Source organism: Heloderma suspectum, chromosome 9 (assembly GCF_057233095.1).
Source record: "Heloderma suspectum isolate Gila_16-S chromosome 9, 16-S_ref, whole genome shotgun sequence".
NCBI lineage: Eukaryota > Metazoa > Chordata > Lepidosauria > Squamata > Helodermatidae > Heloderma > Heloderma suspectum.
Window position 1 is genome coordinate 36,568,232 of NC_139466.1, and position 21,646 is coordinate 36,589,877.

A 21,646-nucleotide genomic window follows, 5' to 3' on the forward strand; every position below is an offset into this window, starting at 1 on the left:
GGCATGATCGAGAAGAGATGCTGGCCTTCCTCTCTGTGACAACCTTTCAAGTACTTGAAGAGCGCTATCCTATCTCCCCTTAGTCTTCTCTTCTCCTCTCTTAGGCTAAACATGCCCAGTTCTTTCAGTCTCTCTTCATAGGGCTTTGTTTCCAGTCCCCTGATCATCTTTGTTGCCCTCCTCTGAACCCTCTCCAGTTTGTCTGCATCCTTATTAAAGTGTGGTGCCCAGAACTGGACACAGTACTCCAGATGAGGCCTAACCAGTGCTGAGTAGAGGGGAACTAGTACTTCCCGGGATTTGGAAGCTATGCTTCTATTAATGCAGCCCAAAAGAGCATTTGCCTTTTTTGCAGCTACATCACATTGTTGGCTCATACTCAGCTTGTGATTGACAACAATTCCGAGATCCTTCTCGCTTACAGTGTTGTTGAGCCACGTCTCCCCCATCTTGTAACCGTGCATTTGGGTCCACAATTAGAAAGATTTGAGTTGTGGGCTGGTTCTTCATTCTGTAATCTAAAAGCACATTTACTTGATCTGGATGCAGTTTTAATCCCTCTCTAATGAGTCCCTGCCTTTAAAGAACATAGCTACTGAATTCACATAGTTTAAAATCCTTCGGTCTTTATTTCATGTTTATTATTTTAAAATGCAGTTTTGTTGTATTTGAGTGCATTTATTTATTTAAATCATTTTTACCCCTCTCTACAGCCAAAAAAAGGCTGTCAGAGTGGCTTACAAAGAATGATAAGGCAGTCATTGTCCACTGGCTTACAGTCTAAAAGATACGACCCCAAAGGGAAAGGGGTTGGGAGGATTGAGGAAAAAGCAAACTCAGGCCCTAGTTCTTAGTTACCAAGTGTTCATTCTGGCAGAGAAGAGTAAAGCAAGCTCCCTGCAGATGTTCTTTCTCTGGTCAGTGGGTGGGGCAAAGTGGGTCTCCCCCTTGCCATGCTGTTCTTCCTGGGAGGAATGGAGAGCAGCCTCCCAGTGGCCCTTGGTCCCCTGGCCGATGGCAGAGGCCAGAGTGTGCTTCCCTTTTGCCCTGCAGTCCCAGGGCTATCATCCCTTTGCTTTTTTCTAGCAGATGGGTCCATCCATATTGATCATCTTTCCCCATCCACTCTCAGCATTCCTTTCTTCATGGAGCCTGGCATATTGCTTTTCATGCCCTCCCCTGCCTGTGCTGACCTTCAGCCACCCACTGGCTAAGAAATCTTATAAGCTGCTTTGGAAGCTGCTTCCTTGCCTAGCAGTGCACGTGACCCCCTCTCTTATCTCTTTCCTGGGAAGTCAAGGTGCTCAGTGGCAAATGCCTGCCTTAGCTGAGCTGCAGCTCTGTACATGGTACTGAATTTAGGCAGCTTTGGCTAATAGAGGAAGACATGATGGTAATGTGCCCCACAACTTTGTGCCTCAGCTGTCTGACTTGAGGATAATGCACACATGCTGCAGCTCATTCCCGTGGTAGTAGAAATAGAAATTAGTTGTACGGGAAGAGTGGAATAGAGGCAGTTGGCTACGAGAAGCAGGTGGATCTTTCCATGGCTCAGCTACAACACTGGCATGGAGCCTACATTTCTACGGTTTTTGAAAAAATGTGGTCATGGAAGAGGTGATGGAAGCAGATACCTACTTTTGAAGGTTACACATTCAGACTTCTTGACTTACAAGCAGGACCTGTGTCACTGCATCAAAAGCATGCACACTTTTGGGAAACACACAGGGCGTGTAATTATAAATCTACTCGTAAGTTAAGACTTCCTTCAGAGGTGTCTCCACCTTCTTGGAGGTAAGTGGGGGGTGGGGTGGATGTGGGGGACAGAATCCTTTCCGTTGTGATGCCTAAGATCTGGGATTCCCTTAAAAATAATGTTCTTGTTTTGCTCATGCTTTTAATTAATTACCTGCTGTGTTAGTTTATTTATGGACTGGCTCTTGTGTGTTACCTGGTTGTGTAATTTTTAAAAATTTATTACAATCTAAAATTTGATGGTGGGGTAAACAAGGGCAAGATCAGACGTCACAAACACAATCTCAAACATCTAGTAGTCTAACGGTATCTTTACTTCTTTCTTACTTACTAACTAGGAAACAGACAATAACCCTTCATTTGACACAGCAAAGTCATCAAGCAGTTACGCGCCCGAGTTGGACACCTTGTGCCTGTGCCATCTGAGGGAAGCCATGGACACTGCCACCCCTAGGTGGTGCACCCCCATAGCCCCGTCTGTCCACTCATTTCTGATTAGTGTTCCCCAGGTTGGACTCTCAGCATAAGAGCTGACACCTCATTAAAGAGTTACTGCAGTTATTTGGAAATGCTAGCAATCCTGTTAAACATGACTTTTCCTTTCTCTCTCCCCCCCCCTCCATTTCTACAGGTGTGTATACTCCTGAGCCTTCTTGCAATTTCTGGTGGGCTTTACTATCCACTGGACTCATGTTTGTCTATCACTACAGTATTTTACAAATTCTGGGACTGGTGAGTGACTATTCCTATGTACATATGTATTTATATCCTTTATATCCCGCCTTTTCCTCCAAGGAGCCCAAGGTGGTATACCCAGTCCTCCTCCTCTCCATTTTATCATCACAACAACCCTGTGAGGTAGCTTACACTGAGAGTCAGTGACTGGCTCCAAGTCACCCTGTGAGCTTCATGGCTGACTGCACTGGCTCTCAACTGGTTCTTGGCTTGGAAACAGCAGGTTGAACGGCCAACCACACTGGCTCTCATTTATTGTATTTGCCAGTTGTATTAGAAGGGAAGTAAAAATAGAGGCCAGCCATTAAAACAGAAATAGGGCAGATCACAGTCTGTGGGTGGTATTTACATATGCAGAGTTCTAGTCTCAGTAACGTACTGGTAGCCTACTTAATGAAAGTGGGTGGCTGCTTGCCCAAAAGTTCACTCCCTTTTGGAGCTCCTCTATCTGTCCAGCTCTGCACCTGTTCAGTTATGAGGGGGTTAAGGTCAGAGAGTGACTCCCTTGCTGCTTCTTGGTTGCTAAGTGAGCTGGGTAAATGCATAACTGCTGTGACAATTAGTGACTCATGGTCTTTTTCTCCCCCCCCCCCCGCCTCCCCTCCCCACAGGTCACACAGGTGAACTTGAACAATATGCTGTGCCCGGCCATCTCAGATCCTTTCTACGGCCCCTGGTATAGGATTTGGGCATCTGGCCACCAGACAATCATGACTATGATCCATGGGAAACTCATAACTGTTGTCTTCCACGGCGCCGTCCCTGTGTTTAAGTTCTGTGTGGATTTGCTTCAACTTCCAGCAAAGAAAATATCCTGAGCCTTCTCCATGGAGGGAAGTGTTTTGTACGAAGCAGAAGAGGATTGGTGATTGTGTTGGGAAAAGAAAACAATGAGAAAAGGACCAGGCATTAACCGTTCCTTCTGTTTCTTTCTTCTGTTACAAAGTAAGGTGTTTCCTCCCATTACCTCCCTGACTATTGGTTTTGCATTGCCCATAGCCAATAGTAAAACTTGTGGCCTTATCCACTGAGAGAGGTGACACAGAATCATGCTACTTTGGACCATGTAAGCTTGAAGAGTTTCAGAATCTCTCCGCATCTTGTAATACAGTTGCCAGAGAAGAGTCTCTTTACTGCTGTTACTTTTACAAGCTATCATACAGTTCTTAGATTTTTCCTGTAGAATGCAGTCTATTCTGCATTGTGGGCATTGAATACTTGTAATGTACTGTCTCTGCCTATTTCACCTGTTTTCATTTTGCCCATAGGCATTAATTCAGCAGTGTGTTGGTTGTCTCCTAATGATCAATGCAAATTAGCAAGGTTCTCCTCTGTTAAAGCTGGTTGAAATAATGGGGAACAATATCAGCAACATACTCACTCAAGATTGACTTTCTAAGCAACTGTGGGTCTTTTCTCCAGTGTGCTCAGATCCTACCATATCTGCTGGCATAACTGGTGAAAAACATGAAGCTTCAATAAGTATATAACAATGCAGGGGAGGAATGATGGGTGTGATGCCATTGCTGTAATGTCTGAATAAGAATAATCATCCTTTAAAGAGGCATTGTCAATTTAGTTTGGATTGCATTATACCCTTCTACAAAATGAAGCGTATTTAAAGTTCATGATAGCAATTTACACACTCCTGACTATGTTGTATATTGTACGTGTGGGAAACTAGCTGGTTTGACTGACTGAACAGAGCTGCAAAAACCAACAACACAAAAAAGAAAGAAGCAGGATCGTTGATGAAGAATAGGATGGGTTTGCATTACTTTTCAGTGTTAGCACAGATTTGAGGAGAGCGGTGAAACTTTGACCAGTATCTCGCTGAAGAAGAACTTTGCTTAACGGTCTCATGGTTTCTGACAGTTGCTGCAGTGAAATGTTGCTGTCCTCCCTTCCCCTTCCTCCTCTTGTATTAATTTACTTGTGAAATGCAAGACGCAACAACTGCCATTCTTCCTCCAAGTGAATTGCTCCAATGGGATGTGTTCTATACCGTGCAGCCATTGATACCTCAAAAAAGAGTGATCTTGCCTTAAAGGTCAACATTACAGCTCTTCTTGCTCAAGGGAGGACGATGGGGTTGCCATTTGTAGAGCTGAGGAACCGCAAAGGGCAGTTCTGAGTATTTAGCTCCAGTTGACCAAAACTTGAATCTAATTGCAAAATTGGCATAAATAGAAGAGTATTCCAGCCTTCTATCTTTGGCTTTGTAAACGTTTTTTCGGACTGCATATTTGTAACTGGTGTAAGGATTTTTCTATACATTATACTGTGAATGCTCTTTACTGCCACGAATTTAACAAAAGATGCACATTGATGAGCTCTTATTTTATAGCCTAGTGCAACTTACATCCTGCATTTCTCATGCCTATTTTCTTGTTTTGCCAGAGCGCTGGTGGAAGTGGGGGAACTGTTGATAATCAGTAATTCTGTACAGGGCTGCTCTTAGCATTTTGCTCTGGTGACTCTTAATATATAGGTCATTTGGCGTATGTCAATAGAGGTACAGAGTCAGTGAAATTCCTAGCTAAATATCATAGCTGTAATCCTTTATCCTGTGTGTATTGGACAATAATTCAGGATTCCTTACATTCAGATGTCCTTACATTCAGCAGTATAAAACCTAAAGTACAAGAGCTTGACAACTTTAAATAATGAATATTATTGACCTTTTTGATTTTTCTTTTAAAAAGAATTATCTAGGGTAGGTTTCTTGCGTGGATCTGTCAGTGAAGCTGCACAGTGAAGGTCACTCACCCACCATGATGAAACTGGTCTTTCTCTCACCCATCTCTGCCAGACCCTCCCTGGGGCATAATGTTGGTTGCTTTTCAGGTTTTGAGTGAAACCATTGTGATGAGAGCTGCCTCCATCTTTTAGCCCTGTGCCATGCTACTCTCCACAGGGGCCTTACCTCCTGCACCCCTTCCATTTAACAAACATGTTCGGGCTTCCTGGCCGCATTAGTAGGTGCTTGGAATTCTCTCTCAAAGTTAAGAAGTGTCACATCTTTCTTTCTCTCTTTTGGGGCATCCCACACAAATGAAACAGCTACTTCTGCTTTCAAATAATAAGACGGCTGAGGAATTTCAAAAATGTTCCTCAGGCTGACCTCCCCCCTCTTCTGAAGCAGACTATTTAATCAAAAACTGAATTTCTAGCAGATTTGATTGGCTTAAAAATCTACTCGTTACCAGCTTGGACGACGACGTCACTCATTTGTCTCATGTACTACAGTCCTGGCTGTTGAATGGAGGTGTTTTGCATGGGTCCTGGGCAGTGCAATGTCCACATCATATTTTGGGGAGATTCTGTGGCCACATTCCCTTCAGGGCTTTGTGGTGTGGCATATACCTGTCTACACTTGTGAGTAGCAGTGTGCTGACTTCATCCAGCTGTGTACTGTGAACTAGAATGAGTGCTGAGATCATTGTACAATCAGGACGGGAACCTCTGCCCCTCCAGATGATGCTGGATTGCAAATCCCATCATCCCTGACCCATGCTAGCTGGGACATAGGGTTAGAATCCAACAACATCTGGAGGGCTACAGGCTCCTCACCCATTATAGAATAAAAGGTGTTTTGGTGTAATCATCTCCACATAAAAAGCTGCCAGGCCTCCTGTTGCTATTCACAGAGCCGTACAGAAGTTGGCAAATTCATTCAGCAAAGCTGCCTTTTCTGCTGAAGGCTTCTCCCAATACTACTTGTGCTGGTTTACTAATTAAGTATTCTACAGCCAGTAAGTAGTCTTTCCAGGATTTTTGTCTCTGGATGCTGCAAAGACCCTTCCTTCCTTTTTCTTTTAATTTATATCTGGCAGGTTTATTTAGGGGCAGGATATTTCCATGTTATATTCTGAACTTTTAAAAGCCAAAGGGTTCTAAGACAGGAGCCTGAATACATGAATGCCTTTTGACATTACTAGGAACCTAATCCAGAGTGGTGTTCTGTGCCAATGATGAAGACTTCTATGCCACTGCATAGCTGAAGCCTAACCCATTTTAAGAAGTGCATCCTTTCCTAAGAGGGGCTTTCCTTTCTGAAATGATGGCACGTCGGAACAGGGGAGAATATCCAACTGGATGGATGCCAGGGCTCAAACTACAGGGAAGTCAACTACTCCTAATCTTTCGAAACATCCTTCTGTTTTCAGAGGTTACAAGGGGGCATGAGTTGGCTAAAATAGGGAGGAGTTGGAGGGCTTGCAGATTACATTAAGGGCCTCCCACCTCTCCCCTGCCCCCAATTCAAGGATGGACTTTGTCACTTCTCTAGCGAGTTTCAATGCATCGTGATTTCTTCGCAGCTACGTTTCTGCTTAAAGGGGAAAGCACATCAAGGATTGGTGCTCGAAGAAAGCGCCAGGCACAGGTCAACATGGTGCCAAAGTCTCTTGTGGCCTGGAATGCCTGTAGTGCTGTTCCTCAGAAGTCCTTGTACATCTTGGAATATTAGAGCCCGCTTATGTTTTATGGCTGTATCAGTACGGACTCTGTTTGCGCATGGTTTTTTTTCATGTTGGTAGCTTCTTGTATAATCTTTCAGGCTAGATCGGCTTGTATTCCTGTCCTTGGCTGTACAACTTCCTAGGGCTGTTGGGTAGGGTTGTGTTCAGCTGATGCTGCTGTTTGGAAAAGCGGAGATGGACGGCTTGGGAGGGTAGGGGTGGTTGTGCACTTTAACATTTTAGAGTACCTCAGTGTAAGCTGTTACTATCCTTCTGTGGCCTATATCAGGGTTTTGATATGTTTCTGTATATTTGATAATTCAGTGTTTTGTAAAGCCCTATTCCTGTTCCTCTCTAGAACCAGCTCTTTGTAATTTAACTATGGACTTGATTTTGTGTGCCAGTGATCTGTATATGACAAACATGCTGATTTCCTATACATTTGTGATTATTTGATGGAGTGGGGTGAAGTTTAACTTGAATTGCACAACGTTTATCTTTTCCTGAAGCAACTTCAAGAATTTTAGACGTTTCTTTAAAAGCAGGAGCTGGAGGACATGCCACAGCTGTGATCTTCAAAGGGCATCTTCAGTGTCTTGGGGGTTGCTAATCTATCCCTGCTATTTAGGTGAAAATTCAGAACAGAGAAACCTGGATTTTGGCTTATAAATGTGGGGAAATGAAGTTTATGTACATAACTGCAACTGACCTGAAGCTGCCAGTTGTTTCCCGGTAGTATCTTTGGCCTGTTGTTTGGAATTTGGTAGAAGCCACCCTGTCTTGTTTTTTTCCTTCAGGGCCAAATTGTATTTCCCTTTTTAGCCTTTATATTTCTTCAGTGGAATCACTTTCAAAGTTGACCCCCCTCCCCCCCGGCTATAACCAGCAGTGGCATAAGGACACCTGTGGTACATATCCTTTCCTGTTTCAGGCACTGGCCACAGCCACTTTAGGCCCCCCCCCCCATGAATTCCCAGTCATTTGTAGTAGGACAATTTTATAAACGACTACTTTTTTAATGTAGTAAAAACCCAACAGGTGACATTTTCCAACAGCATATATTGTGTACTAGGATTCATGATTTGTTTTGGCCTTTGTTTCTCCAGTGTCTTTTCTGTTAATTCTAAATAAAATAATGTTCTTGGAGTAGTTATATTTATTTCAAAGAATAAATATTCCCCCATCAGTTAGTATAACTTTGAATTTAATTACTCTGTGCTGGTGCTGATGCAGTTAAGGAAGGATAAAGGTTTGAGAACATATACGTCTGAACCCTTCACTTCAGTGTGTCCAGGCCCTTGTGATCCTGGCCAGTTTCAGTGGACTTTTCCTTTAACCATCCCACACAGCATAGCATATAATGCTTTCTAAAGTTCTCATTGTTTCAGAAGAGGTTTGTGATGTGCTTCCAAAGCAGGCCACTCTGTACCACAAGTCCAAAGACCCTTCAGCAGGCACAATCAGCTGCAATTATTTTAATCCCAGCCATTGTTTCCAGCTATCACTACCCTGCCATCAGTGGGATGGATTCAGCTGTTGCTCTATCCCTTAATGGCGAAAGGAGGTCTTTGAAGATTTGTATAAGGATACTATTGGCTGTGCATTAAAACCAGAATCAGAGCCTTGCTAAGTTGAACTCGAGTGTTCTTCCAGCTGCTTTTACTGAACTGGACTCCCCGCTCCCTCCTGTTAAGACAAGCTGGAATAGCTGAATTCTAAGGCTGTTGTGTCTAGGCCACTGTGTCTTCATCACCATCATCTGTGTGGTTAGTATAGCACCTTAAGCATTCCATGAGAAAAGCCAGCAGTAGTGCAACAAACATGTGCATTTCCGTTGGCTACTACTAGATTCTGCCCATGTCATGGATAATTACCAGTTCTCTTCCACTTGCCCTGCTCCCTCCCCATGCCAGTAGGACAGCAGTGAGGAACTCCAGGTCTGCCACCTCTCACACCAGGTTATGCCCCCCACCTTCTGTTCCTTTTCCCTCACAAGCTGGGGATGCAGGAATAGATCATTCTCTCCCTACATTGCCCGGGAGCAGGGGGAGAAAGAGAATGTTGCAATGGCCCTACTTACTTCCGGATTTGGGGACACCCACCTCTGGCATGCAGCCCGCAGAAGATTGCACGGAAACTGATGCAGCCCTCAGGCTATAGCCCAGTAACCCTTGCTATAGCAGTTTACTGGGTTTAAAAAACACAAATATTTGGGATGGGTTTGCATTATCTGATCTGGAAACATGCGTCAAGATGCTACATTTGCATACAACAGAGAAACACCAAGTAAGTTGGTTTACGTGTTGCAGATGTTATGCTGAAACTGCTTTAAATCTTCCGTGTGCAGTAATGCTGCAGGGCTTCACTGAAACTGTCTGCCAAAAAGGCCCTTTGCAACTCACCAGAAATTTTCACTTCTGTTTCCCCTTCCAAGTAACATACTTCAATGCCCCCCCTTGCTTGAAGTGTTTAGTGTTGTGTTCCCATGTGTTCACATTTAGTGTTCACATTTAACGTATACTGAAAAGCTACAATGCGTTTTCCAAAGTCAACTGGAACTCTCTTTAGCTATTCTTTTCTTGCAAAATGGGGGCAGTTGCACATTTCTAGATTTCTAAGTACTGCAATTCATTCTGGTTGAACTGTGAGGCCAAACATTTATGGAAAAGCAGAAGTACAAGCAGCTGTGATTTTTCCTTAGTTTATTGGGTAAATGATTTAAAAGGTAATAACAATAGTGTTAAAACTACTACAATATCTTTCCACAGCCATATCTCACAGACCCACAAATTACCTTCTAGATTTTTTTGTTGCTTTTTCCTCATTTTTACCTTTAAGCCATACTTATAAAATGCCCATTTTATCAACAGTTTCTTCACACTAATAGCAAATAAACATGGAAGGAAGAAGGATCTAGTTTTAATGGAAGGAGGTTTGTGGTAATCTGTGATAATATTGTAATCAATAGTCAAGTTACTAAGGAAGGAAAAAAATAGGGGCCTTGAAGCTACGCCAGGCAGCTCTCTTGCCCATTTCTGTGTCACCTTTTGCATTGAAGATAACTAATTATGCTGGTGAACATTTAATTCTTGTAACATATAAAACACTAAAATAACTTAGAAACTAGATCCAAATCTTTTGAAAAGAATCAACTTTGATATACAAAACAGTCATAAGTTGTTACAAAAGTTTTTTTTTTCTCAGTGCATTTATGTACCAGCGCAGTTACTGGATCCAGAGCAAAAGGAAGTATTTTTTTTTCTTCTGAAACAGTAATAAAAAACAAGGAAAACATATCTTTGTATATAAAGAATCATTGCTGGTCTTAATAAATGTAACCAGAAACCCTTAAAATCTGAGAGGCACACGTCGGGTTTCTATATTATTTTATTTAAACATAAAAGTCACCAGTTTATTTCAATGGAGGAGTTGCGTAGGCTCCTCAAAACTTAATTCAATTAACATCACTAGCAAAAATCAGTTAGAAACTGTACAAAAATAAAAAAGTTAACCCATGTCATCCTGCAGAGACTTTGGAAGGACTGGAAGGCAGGCTTTTTAGGAGCAGCATTTAGGCTTGGCTAGAGGATTCTTTGGTTCGATCCAACACACAAGAGATGTAATCTACTCCAGACAGTTTCAAGAACCCGCACAGTTGAAGACAAGTAAAGAGGTTGAGATACAAAACATTGGGGTGTGGTGGGCCAAATGCTTCCAGCAAAGAGTGTACTGCTGATCCAACGTGCCGTCTGCTCCACATAACCTGCACTGGTCCAAGTGGGAAGATGGCACAACACAACCAACACACAGTACTGCACAGAACACCAGCTACTGTGTGTGGGGCTCAGGCACATTCTCTCCTTTAGCTTAGCCAGAGAGATTTGTTCTGTAACTGCCCTGACCGCAAGGGTGAAGGAAACAATTTTTTTAAAGCTATAACTAAAGCGCCTTTTGGAATGAAAGAAGGAAAACAAAACCCTCTGATCAATGCTTGGACAAAGCTCAGCTATCAGTGAAAGGAAGATGAGAGTCTGTCTTGGGTTTTAAATTGATACAAAGGGCTCCAATTTTAATTTGCATATTTCGGATCAAATTGCAAAATATATTTCAAGCCTCATTTCTTGATTTGTTTTAGGTGAACAGACCTATTATGTTCCTGTGAAGTACACCATGTTTTGTACGAATAAGCCCACAGTTACATAAGGAACATAATCCTTTGTGTCGTCGGCACTTCCAACTCCAAGGAAGGTGCCAGGAAAAAAGTGTCACTGAGAAACTGATTCATCTGTATGTAAAAACAGAACGTCGCTGAAGCTTTGGCCCAAAATGTACGTCTTGCAACATACCAGTAAGAGCTCTTCATAAATGAACATATATACATATACATAGACCCATATACATATACACACATATGTGTGTGTGTGTGTGTGTATGTGTGTATATATATATATATATATATATACACATGCACATACATACATATATATATATATATATGCAAGACAGGTTCAGAAGGGTCTGGAGGTTTTTCATTTTTTTTTAAAGCACACCTTTCCAGTTTGTAGAACCCTTTGAACAACTGTTTTATTTTTTAATTCCCCAAGCAACAGCTACTGAGAGAGAGACGAAAACACATTGTGCACTATGCTGTGTACAAAAAGAAGACAAAATGATCCTTTTTTTTCCCCTCCCCCAAGCCATGGTGGGAAGTATTGCTGACCTCGTCCTTCAAACCCTGCAGGATATTTTATTTAAATCAGTATATCATTATTACACTGGTAAGAAATTCTGTATAACATCTGCATATATTGAGGATTTTTTTTCTAAAAAAAATCTGATATGATTCTAGAGTCCGCATGACCAGTCACGTGACCTGCTCAAGGTTGATTAGCACCTTTAAATACACATATATTTATATATATAATAGATCTTTTTAAAAAACTTCTAACAATGAGCTCACCCAGAAGCATGAGCTGTAATGAGATAATGGAGAAAGATGGGAACGGGTGGCCATGGCTGATTTTTCAAATGTTTGCAGCAGAGAATGGTTTTTCAGCTTGTGCTCAAGTTTCCCTTTTAAGGGCAAAACAGAAAAGTTGCAGTCAGATAGCCACTGGATGACAACTTTCGTTTCAAGGTGAATCCACTTTCCAACACTCCAAATGGAAAAAAAAACCCATACCAAGCAACTTCAATAGAAGTGATGGCCAGATATTTTCCTTGCCTACAGTGTCTGCCAGACATCTCTACTGGCTATTTGTATCTTCAGGCCTTCTGTTCACTTAAAGTTAAGGCATCAAAACAGAAAGTTAATATTTGGACATTAAATGCTGTGGATGAAGGAATGACAGCAAACCCTGTGAGAACCAGCTCTGCTTGCCTCCCTGTACATAAAAGTACATCCAATTACCTCTTGGAATAACATCTGAGGATTCCTAACTAGCTGCTTTGCCATATATTACAGTGCGTAGTTTTGCCAAAGCTCATCTATCCATTCACGTGTACGTCTACGAACACCATGCCTAGCGTAGGAAATATGCTGGGACTTCTGTCAAGATGTAATTTGGCTCATCCAAAATGAAGGAGGTCGTCTGTAGTAAAGGGCAGGATCTATTATCTATCCCCTTGAATATGCACTTCATCAAAGTTCACGAGAGCTCTGCACGTGCATGGAACAAGGTAAGTCCCAAATTAGGAATGTCCAACTACATGAGCACCTTTCTCTGCATCTCATCCCTGTCACCAGAACTGTCAAGGGAGCCCCATCAGGACAGTAACTTTCTCCTCCTCTTCCCAGCAGGGCAGAGAGCCAGCCAATGTCATAGTACGGACCCGTCTGCTCAGTACTATTCTGACACCTGATATCCAATCCCCCCACCCATTTCATAAAGTGGCAAGCGACTGCGTTGGGTTAATGGTGATGTAATAAACTGCAGGAAATGCGATGGGAAGAGAAAAGAAACCTGAATTTTGCTCTCAAAAGAATCCCATCCCTCACCAGGTCCCAGTAGAGACTGGAATTCAGCATAGCCATCTTCGGTTTCTGCTTCCATGCTTTCCTTCCTATCGTCTCTATGTAATTTCCATCCTAGTCGAAGGTACTAATACCTAAATCCATCCCCTTCCTAATACAATGGCTGCTACATGCCGATCATTTTGGCTACAAAAGCAACTCCCTATCTTAGAAGCCTCGGACTGGCATTGGGGCTTGGAGATCAACCTCGTTGATGCAGTCATTCACATGCAAGCCCCTTGATGTAGACGGGGGCTGTGCAGGACAGAACTTGGTGGGCTGTGTCCACCATCTGTAGCCTAATCTGGAAAGGAGAGACATCACCATTCAGTCCCACGGGAGCAAAGGTGGCACATCCCCTTTCCAGGTTAGAGACTTGGGGTGAGATTTTAGTTCCAGGAATTCGAATGGGAAACATATCGCCAAAGTCAATGGAACTAGGATCCCAACCTGGGTCTGCAATGAAATTCTTCCTATGATTATTGCGTCTTTCCTGCCAATACTCATAGCTTCTTTTTATTCATCGTCAAGCAATTTATCTTATTGTCATTGCCCCTCCTGGGCCTATCAGAACAGGATCATGTATTTATCTACATGAAAGAAAAAGAACCTTTACTTGTGAGAACACAGAGTAACTGCAGTGTTCATCTCACTCAGGCCTCCTTCACAGTTTCATTTCTGACCTAAATCTGATATGTGTTTTTATTATTTTTTGAGCAGCTAATCATGCTTCGTTCTCTATTTCAAACCCTTCAGCATTATGTTCTTTCCTTCCATCCACAGTCTCACAGAAAACCTTGATTGATATAATTCCATGTTAATGAAGTAGAAATTTAAAATTTTATAAAAAATCCCGAGTGTTCTATATGCTGCCAAAACAAAAACAAAAAACCCACTGACAACCCCAGTGACTCAAGAATAAGGTTCTGTTTTTGTTTTGTTTTTTATAAAAGAGAGTAACGGGGTTCTTTGTAATGATGCAGCGTTTCCGCCCGTTGCCACGGTGAACTTAACCTGCTGTGGAGAAGCGTCACCATGGCAACGGAAACCATCATCATAAAATGGTACAGTAATAGAGATAGCTAGACCAAGAGGGGGCGGGGTCTCCTGGGAAGAGGTCTGCAGAGAGGTCCAGGGACTGGTCATGCGGCTCAGTGTCAGGAATAATGGTTGTACGGTGGAAGGCTGTGCCCAATGCCATTCTGGAAGTGATGATGTTGACGGTGGGCAAGGTATTCCGTGTAGCTCATCGTCATCTTCTCACTACGGTACCTAAAGGGATGAGGGGAGGAGTGACGAGAGAGAGGGATTCAACGAAAGGGAGGAGGAACTCAGAATTTCCCAAAGCAACATGTTGGAAAGTTTCCTGTTAGGGAACAGATTTGGGTTTAAACACTAGTCTAAAACCAGAGCAATGCAAACTTTCAATAAAGACTGGATGCATCTTCATGTCCCTTTATATTTAGGGTAAAATCTAGCATAAGTCCTACATAGGGTAGATGCATTGAAATGAATGTGACAAGTCAGTCACGACAAACTTAAGTCCCATTCGTTGCAGTGGGTCTACTCTAAGTAAGACTTATGTTGGATTTTGTCTTCAGTTCTGACCCCCCCCCCCCCCCCGTTAAAAGTAATCCAATACACATATACTGCAGCGTGCTTATTGAGGCTCTATCTGCGCATTCTTTTGGCTCATTTATGATCCATCAGATGCCTAAGGGCATGTCTTTTGCGAGGAAGAATCCGAATAACTCCAAATAACGACAGCCTTGGAGGGGACTGGGCCATCAAGCCTGTCTAGGGTAAGCGACCCAGCTCCTTGCGGAAGCTATAGCGGATCTTGTGGAAGTTACATGGGCAACTCTCCACCACATACAGCCCATTTATTTTTATACATACACAAGTGGAAGTGTATTCCTGTGACATAAATTATCTCCCAATGAACAGATTTTGAAAAATTAACTGGAAGAGCTGCCCGGTGTTGATTTCTATAGCCAATAATTAGGGCTGGAGGATGGACTTATTATGCAGGAGTGATCTGGACATTATCAATTAAATTACAAGATACATAAACTGGGGCTGTGCAACACGCATAACAAAAGGGAAAACAAAAGTGGCTTCATACATGTGGAATCCCTGCTCCTGAGAACTCTGCCTGCCCTCCTCTCTTGTGGCTTTTAAAAAGGTAAAGGTGTCCCCAGCCAGTCGAGTCCGACTCCAGGGTGCGGCGCTCATCCCCGTTTCTAAGCCGAAGAGCCAGCGCTGTCCGAAGACGCTTCCGTGGTCACGTGGCCGGCATGACTGAACACCGAGGTGCACGGGACGCTGTCCCTAAATACTTTTTATTATTTTTCTCCTAAGTTTTTTTATGTATTGTTCTTTGCTGGCTCCTGTGTATGCTTCTATCCAATGCTATTTTTGTCAACTGTTTTGTTCTTAACATTTTATTGTAAGATACCTAAGGAAGGCTTGCCCTAAAAGGTATAGAAACGTATTTATTGTTGTTGTTGTTGTTACAATAATAACAGAAATAGAAAGCATAAAAGAATTCCTTGATGACCAAGGACACAGTAATGAGTTAGAACCCTCTGCTTTCAGCTAAATGCAGATTTGGTATAGTGCAGCTACATTTTTATTTCCACAAGAACGAACTGGTTAGAGCCAAAGCCTCAAAGTAAGCACACACTGATGTGGCAATTCACCAAAAAGCTCCTGAAGAGTGATCGTTGTGCAGCTCTCCTTGCAATGACAGGAAGAGTGTGGGGTGTTCACTGTAGTGGGTGGGTAAAGCAATTTCCAAACAATTCATTGCCCACCTCTGAAACCTTAAGCAGAGCAGCTTCACAGATGCCGCTCATTTCACCTGAAGAACAAGATCCTGGCTTGGTACAGACATAACACTAAACTATTATTAAGCATTCCATGCCCAAGCAGAAGCAGTAAACTTCAGCCGCACACGCTTCCCCTCCTCTCTCCTCCTCCAGTATGGCTGCAAAGAGATTGGAAGCTTCTGCTTTTAAACAAGCCAGAGTTTCTTCTTATGTCCAAACTGGTTTATGATGCTGGCTAGTTGCAACTACTGATGGGAGAACCAGCAATTTTTGAGCTCGCCTAATTCTCCAAAAATCAATTTGAAATGTATTTTGGCTTGCTCCTGTTTTTGCTTCCTACCTGTTTTGCAGCTTGTCCAAATGGGAAAAGTGTGCATTTCAAACAGGAAATGTGTGCATTTCTGTGTGTATTATTCAAAAGTGGGCACTTCCCCCATTAACTAATGCAAACTGTACATTTTTAAAAAATATGCGTTTTTCAAACACCATTGCAAACTTGGAAATTTGCAAGTATTTCTCGAAAACACTCCTCATGTTTGCATTCAGGATTACAAATGGGACATGTTCACATGATTTGTGAACACAGACAGAATTCTTGGACATCCCTTATTGCAACAATCCATTATTTAAGCTAACGGAGCTCCCTCCCCCCCGCCCCCAGTTCAGATGTAACAAGGAACTCTGGTTACTTTAAAAACAGAAGTAGAAGCTGATCTCACGATGACACCAAAGGAATGGGGAACCCATGAGCCAATAGTGTTACATCCTCAGACATGTGGCTACACCATGGCTTAACATTGTGTCTGAACAATTTATCTCACTGGACCAGTTTCAGAGATCTTCATGCAATGCTTAAAGTCAGTGGTATCCCTTCTAAAGCTTGTAACTGATTAAAGAACGTTTAACTGATTAACCCTCAACCTTTTAACTGAGTGATTTTTTAATTGTACGTTACTAACAATATAGGTGCCCTTTTTGGCTTCCGAGGCAAGTGTGAGATAATTTATCACACAACAAATAAAAGCTGTCACTCCTTGCTGGAAGAAAAAAGCTATTATTTTCATTTTCTATTAAAACCACAATAGTTCTCTCCTTCCCCCCACAAGATAAATAGGGGTCCCTTTTCCACCTGATTAATTTTAATTAATTAAGGGCAGAACCCCATGCATGTTCAGACAAAAAAAAAGTACATCATCTCCCAGGATTCCCCAGATAGCATGGCTGGCTGGAGAATGCTGGGAGTTGTAGGACTTTTTTCTGTCTAAACAGGTATGGGATTGTGCCCCAAAGCTTCGAGTGAATTAAAAGTGCAATCCTATGGTGCTAGACAGGGGCTAGACGGCCATAGGATTGTTTGGTTTCTGGGAACTGGCCTGGGAGCCCATGCTAGGAGGTCACTTCCCAGAAAACTGCCTCCCCGCCCCCTCCTCCTCCAATTCAAAAGGTGGCGTGAATCATCCCCAGGCTCCGTGCTCAGAATAGCAGCATGGAGTGGGGCAAAAGGAGGTGTTCCCAGGGGTGGGGAGAATGGAAGTGCCAGTACGATGCTTCCTATGCGTCGTCGGGCCTCCCCCACTGCTCCGGAGTCCCATGGCTAGACAGCTGAAATCAGCTGTCTAGCCGTGAATGCAGGGCAGCTGGAGCGCAGAGGAGAAGATTACCTCCACAGTCCACCTGCCCTGCATTGGATAAGTGGTCGCCTACGAATTCGGAGGCGGCCACCTATCCCGATAGGATTACTCCCTAAGACGATTAAGGTTTGCAACTCTAATGTCTTTGCAAAGGGACTGCGATATAAGAAGTTCATTTCCAGCTAGCTTTCCTCCTACTTGGTAGAGGGGGTAAGCGTAAAGGCCATCAGATTCTATAATAGTGATTTTTTCAAAAACTGTTGCACAAGAAGCAGCCATGATAGTATAATAAGATTTACGTTTTTTTCTCTACTTTCATAATCTATGACAACCTTCCCCAGCCTGGTCCCCTCCAGATGTTTTGGACAACTCCTGCCAACTCCAGCCAGCATGGTCAATGGGCAGAGATGATGGGAGTTGTAGTCCCAAATATCTGGAGGGCACCAGGTTAGGGAAGGCTGGTCTATGACGTACAGCCACTGACATCAGAATAAAATGTCTCTGCAATTCCCAGCGAACTTTAGGAAGGCTGTTGAACTGCAGCTATTCTCTCTCTGAGTAACAGGAACTTCTGTGTGCCGCCAAAGTTTAATGTAAAGTGCAGAATGACTGGCTTATCACGGGCCCTGTAAAAATCTACACCTAAGTTTACATCCCCAAAGCTCCTGTTAAATAATTTAGCTCCACAAATAAAACAAGTAGAAACAGATAGTGGTGTTCATTGAGAACAGCCATCAACAAAAAGGCAAGGTGAAGGCGAACACATCTGGACATTCAGTTCAACCCTGTAAGATGGTTCTTTACAGTAGCTAGAACTGAAAACCAACAGTGGCGGATCAAAGGATCCAGGAGCCCAAGGTCAGGCCATATTCTAGAATTCTACATCTCTCTGGTTGATACACCACACACTTCCCCCCACAATACTACTCTAATGGTTTGTGAACACTTGGTTCTCAAGTAATAGGTTGCTACCAAGAGCCATTGCAGTTGTGTGCATATGATAATTTTGCAGAGAACTGGAAAGTGGTATTTGAGTCTAAAATGGGAAGGGAGGGAAGTCCCATGCATGCCACCCTGAGCTCCTTGGAGGAAGAGTAGGATAGAAAATGTAATCTGCCGTGCCACCAAAGACCGACTGTCGTCATTAGAGAATGTCCACGATAAGCAACACAATTTCTTTCCCTCCAGTAGATGGAACAGTTCTGGACTGGCCTTTAAAAGTTGTCTAATTTTTAACCACAGGAAGAGCACTGATCTGCACACATTTAGCCATATAAAAAGAAAAGGAAAATGCCCTTTTAGGTTCCCTTAAGAGTGAAATTGGATAGAAACAGAAGGAAGTTGCAATCTGGGTCTAGTCAGTTTTACCACTTTCCCAGTTTGCAAGGGAAGCAGCAGCTAGTTAAAATGAATCCTCCCTCCCAAATTATGTTTGCCTCCTTACTGAGCTCTGGCTGTTCGACTGAGCCAAGTGCCATGACAGAGTTAAAAGGAAGTCACCCTGCATGAAATTTATAAGAAGAGTGGCCAAACCTACAGTATGCTTTCAAGGGCTTAAAACTGTCCTTGGCTCTAATCAATACAAGGATGAATACAGCTTGGCAGGAAGGTGGGACAAGGGTGTCAACAACATGGCACACACTGCTGCTAAGGAAGGGTCAACACGGACATGACGTTATATGCATGAATGCATTTAATTTCTGTTTTCTTTTAACAAAAGCAGCTTGTGAGAGGGCGGGTGAGGGGATTTTTGGCAGGAGCACAGTGCAGGGAGAAAGGGTAACGGCCCCACTGCCGGGAGTCTCGATCCTTCTTGGGATGTTAAATATATTCATGCAGCTAACGTCACATCTGCTTTGGCTTTTAGTCTCTCTCCTTGGGCCCCCGAGTCCATAACCTGACTGTCTCTACCTGCAGAGGAGGAACCAAAGGGGTGTGGCACGCTCACACTGCAATCTGTTAAATAGAAGCATTTCTTTTCAATGACCAAAGACTGCATTCTAGGCCCGGAGAGTGACTATCTAATTACCGAATTACTTTGAATGAGTTCAAATCTCCAGGGCCAGATGAACTGCATCCTCGAGTAATAAAGGAACTGGCAGAAGAACTCTCAGAACCGCTGTCTATTATCTTTGAGCAATCATGGAGGACGGGTGAAGTGCCAGATGACTGGAGGAGCGCTACTGTTGTCCCTATCTTCAAAAAGGGCAAAAAGGAGGAATCGGGGAACTACAGACCAGTCAGTCTGATATTAATCCCTGGGAAAATTCTGGAGCAGATTATAAAACAATCCACCTGTAAGCACCTTGAAAACAATGCAGTGATGACTCGAAGCCAACATAGATTTGTCAAGAACAAATCCTGCTACACGAACCTGATCTCATTTTTTGATCAGGTAACCTCCCTTGTGGACTGTGGAATGCTGTGGACATCATATACCTCGACTTCAGCAAAGCTTTTGACAAAGTGCCCCCTGATATCCTGATGAGCAAACTAGCTCAAAGTGGGCTAGATGAAACAACGATCCGGTGGATCCACAGTTGGCTACAGAATCGGACTCAAAGAGTGCTTCTCAATAGGATCTTCTCAAACTGGGCAGAGGTAATTAGTGGGGTACCGCAGGGCTCAGTCCTGGGCCCAGTGCTCTTCAACATTTTATTAATGACTTCAATGAGGAGGTACAGGGAATGCTGATCAAATTTCCAGATGACACAAAATTGGGCAGGTTAGCTAATACCCTGGAAGACAGAAACAACATTCAAAGTGATCTTGACAGGCTAGAGCGCTGGGCAGAAAAAAACCCATACAGAATGAAATTCAAAAGAGATAAATGCCAAGTTCTGCACCCAGGAAAAACAAACCAAATGCACAGTTACGAGATACGTGGCTCAACAATACTATACGTGAGAAGGATCTTGGAACTGTGGTAGATCACAACCTGAATATGAGCCAACAATGCGATGTGGCTGCAAAAAAGGCAAATGCTATTTTGGGCTGCATTAACAGAAGCATAGCTTCCAAATCCCGGGAAGTACTAGTCCCCCTCTACTCAGTACTGGTTAGGCCTCATCTGGAGTACTGTGTCCAGTTCTGGGCAGCACACTTTAAGAAGGATGCAGACAAACTGGAGAGGGTTCAGAGGAGGGCAACGAAGAAGATCAGGGGACTAGAAACAAAGCCCTATGAGGAGAGACTGAAAGAACTGTGTATGTTTAGCCATGAGAAGAGAAGACTGAGGGGAGAGATGATAGCACTCTTCAAGTACTTGAAAGGTTTTCACAGAGAGGAAGGCCAGGATCTCTTCTCGATCATCCCAGAGTGCAGGACACAGAATCATGGGCTCAAGTGACAGGAAGCCAGATTCTGGCTGAACATCAGGAAAAACTTCCTGACCGTTAGAGCAATACGACAGTGGAACCCATGACCTAGGAAGGTCGTGGGCTCTCCGAACCTGGAGGCATTCAAGACGAGGCTCTCCAGCCATCTCTCAGGGATGCTTTGACTTGGATTCTTGCACTGAGCAGGGGGTTGGACTCAATGATCTTAAAGGCCCATTGCAACCCTACTATTCTATGATTCTGTGTTTCTAGCTATCTATCTATGGAGGCTGGTGGCTCCAATGTCAGTGGGGTGGTAAATCCACTCCGGGGTTCAATCTGAACACTAAAGGAGCTATCCAAGGTGCAAAACCCCCCACCCCTGGAACCCACTGTGGGCAGCACCCCTCCTACTGGTGAAAATGCCACTGCTGAAATATGGTGGCAATTAAACAGCAGCAAAAAAAGGGCCAATTTTCCACTATAAAACCAGGCACAGAGGGAGCATGCATTTCATTTTTAATGCATAATTGTGCTCCCAGAAGCCCTAGGGGAGCATGAATTGGGTGTGTGTGTGTGCAGTGTAGCCCACCCTTGGTTTCATGTTTAATGGCAAAAACTAGCCTGGAAACACACCAGTAAGCAGTGCAACTGGTACAGAAGCGGTGTCATACATTCTGACTGCCTGGCCCCACTGAGCACCTGAGTGGCCGCATTCTGCTCCAGCTGATGTTTCTGTGGTGTCTTCAGAGACAGCCCCACATAAAATGTATTACAGTAGTCTAGTCCGAATGTAACTAGTGCATGCATGACCGAGGCTAGATCTGCTTTCCCCAGGTAGAGTTGCAGCTGGTGTACCAGCCTAAGCAGGTCAAAGGCACTTGGGGCCGCCACCACTTGC

At 43.4% G+C, this 21,646-nt stretch overlaps 2 protein-coding genes across 6 annotated transcripts in view; one reads left to right on the forward strand and one right to left on the reverse strand.

Moving 5' to 3' along the window:
- Positions 1 to 8,583, forward strand: part of TMEM164 (transmembrane protein 164) — a 76,663-nt gene extending 68,080 nt beyond the window's left edge. For both annotated transcript variants that reach the window (XM_084814145.1, XM_084814146.1), the window contains exons 6-7: positions 2,387 to 2,487; positions 3,102 to 8,583. In XM_084814145.1, coding sequence (XP_084670271.1) covers positions 2,387 to 2,487; positions 3,102 to 3,308 — 308 coding nt within the window. In that variant the 3' untranslated portion in view covers positions 3,309 to 8,583. The remainder of the gene's footprint in view (positions 1 to 2,386; positions 2,488 to 3,101) is intronic.
- Positions 4,736 to 21,646, reverse strand: part of AMMECR1 (AMMECR nuclear protein 1) — a 144,777-nt gene continuing 127,866 nt past the window's right edge. For 3 of the 4 annotated variants that reach the window (XR_014784858.1, XM_084814144.1, XM_084814139.1), the window contains one exon: positions 4,736 to 14,238. Coding sequence is in view for 3 of the 4 variants with exons in the window: in XM_084814144.1 (XP_084670270.1) it covers positions 14,124 to 14,238 (115 nt within the window). In the remaining variant the exon portion in view is untranslated. Of the gene's footprint in view, positions 20,167 to 21,646 lie in introns of all 4 variants that reach the window. The other variant, XM_084814140.1, reaches the window with a different exon arrangement.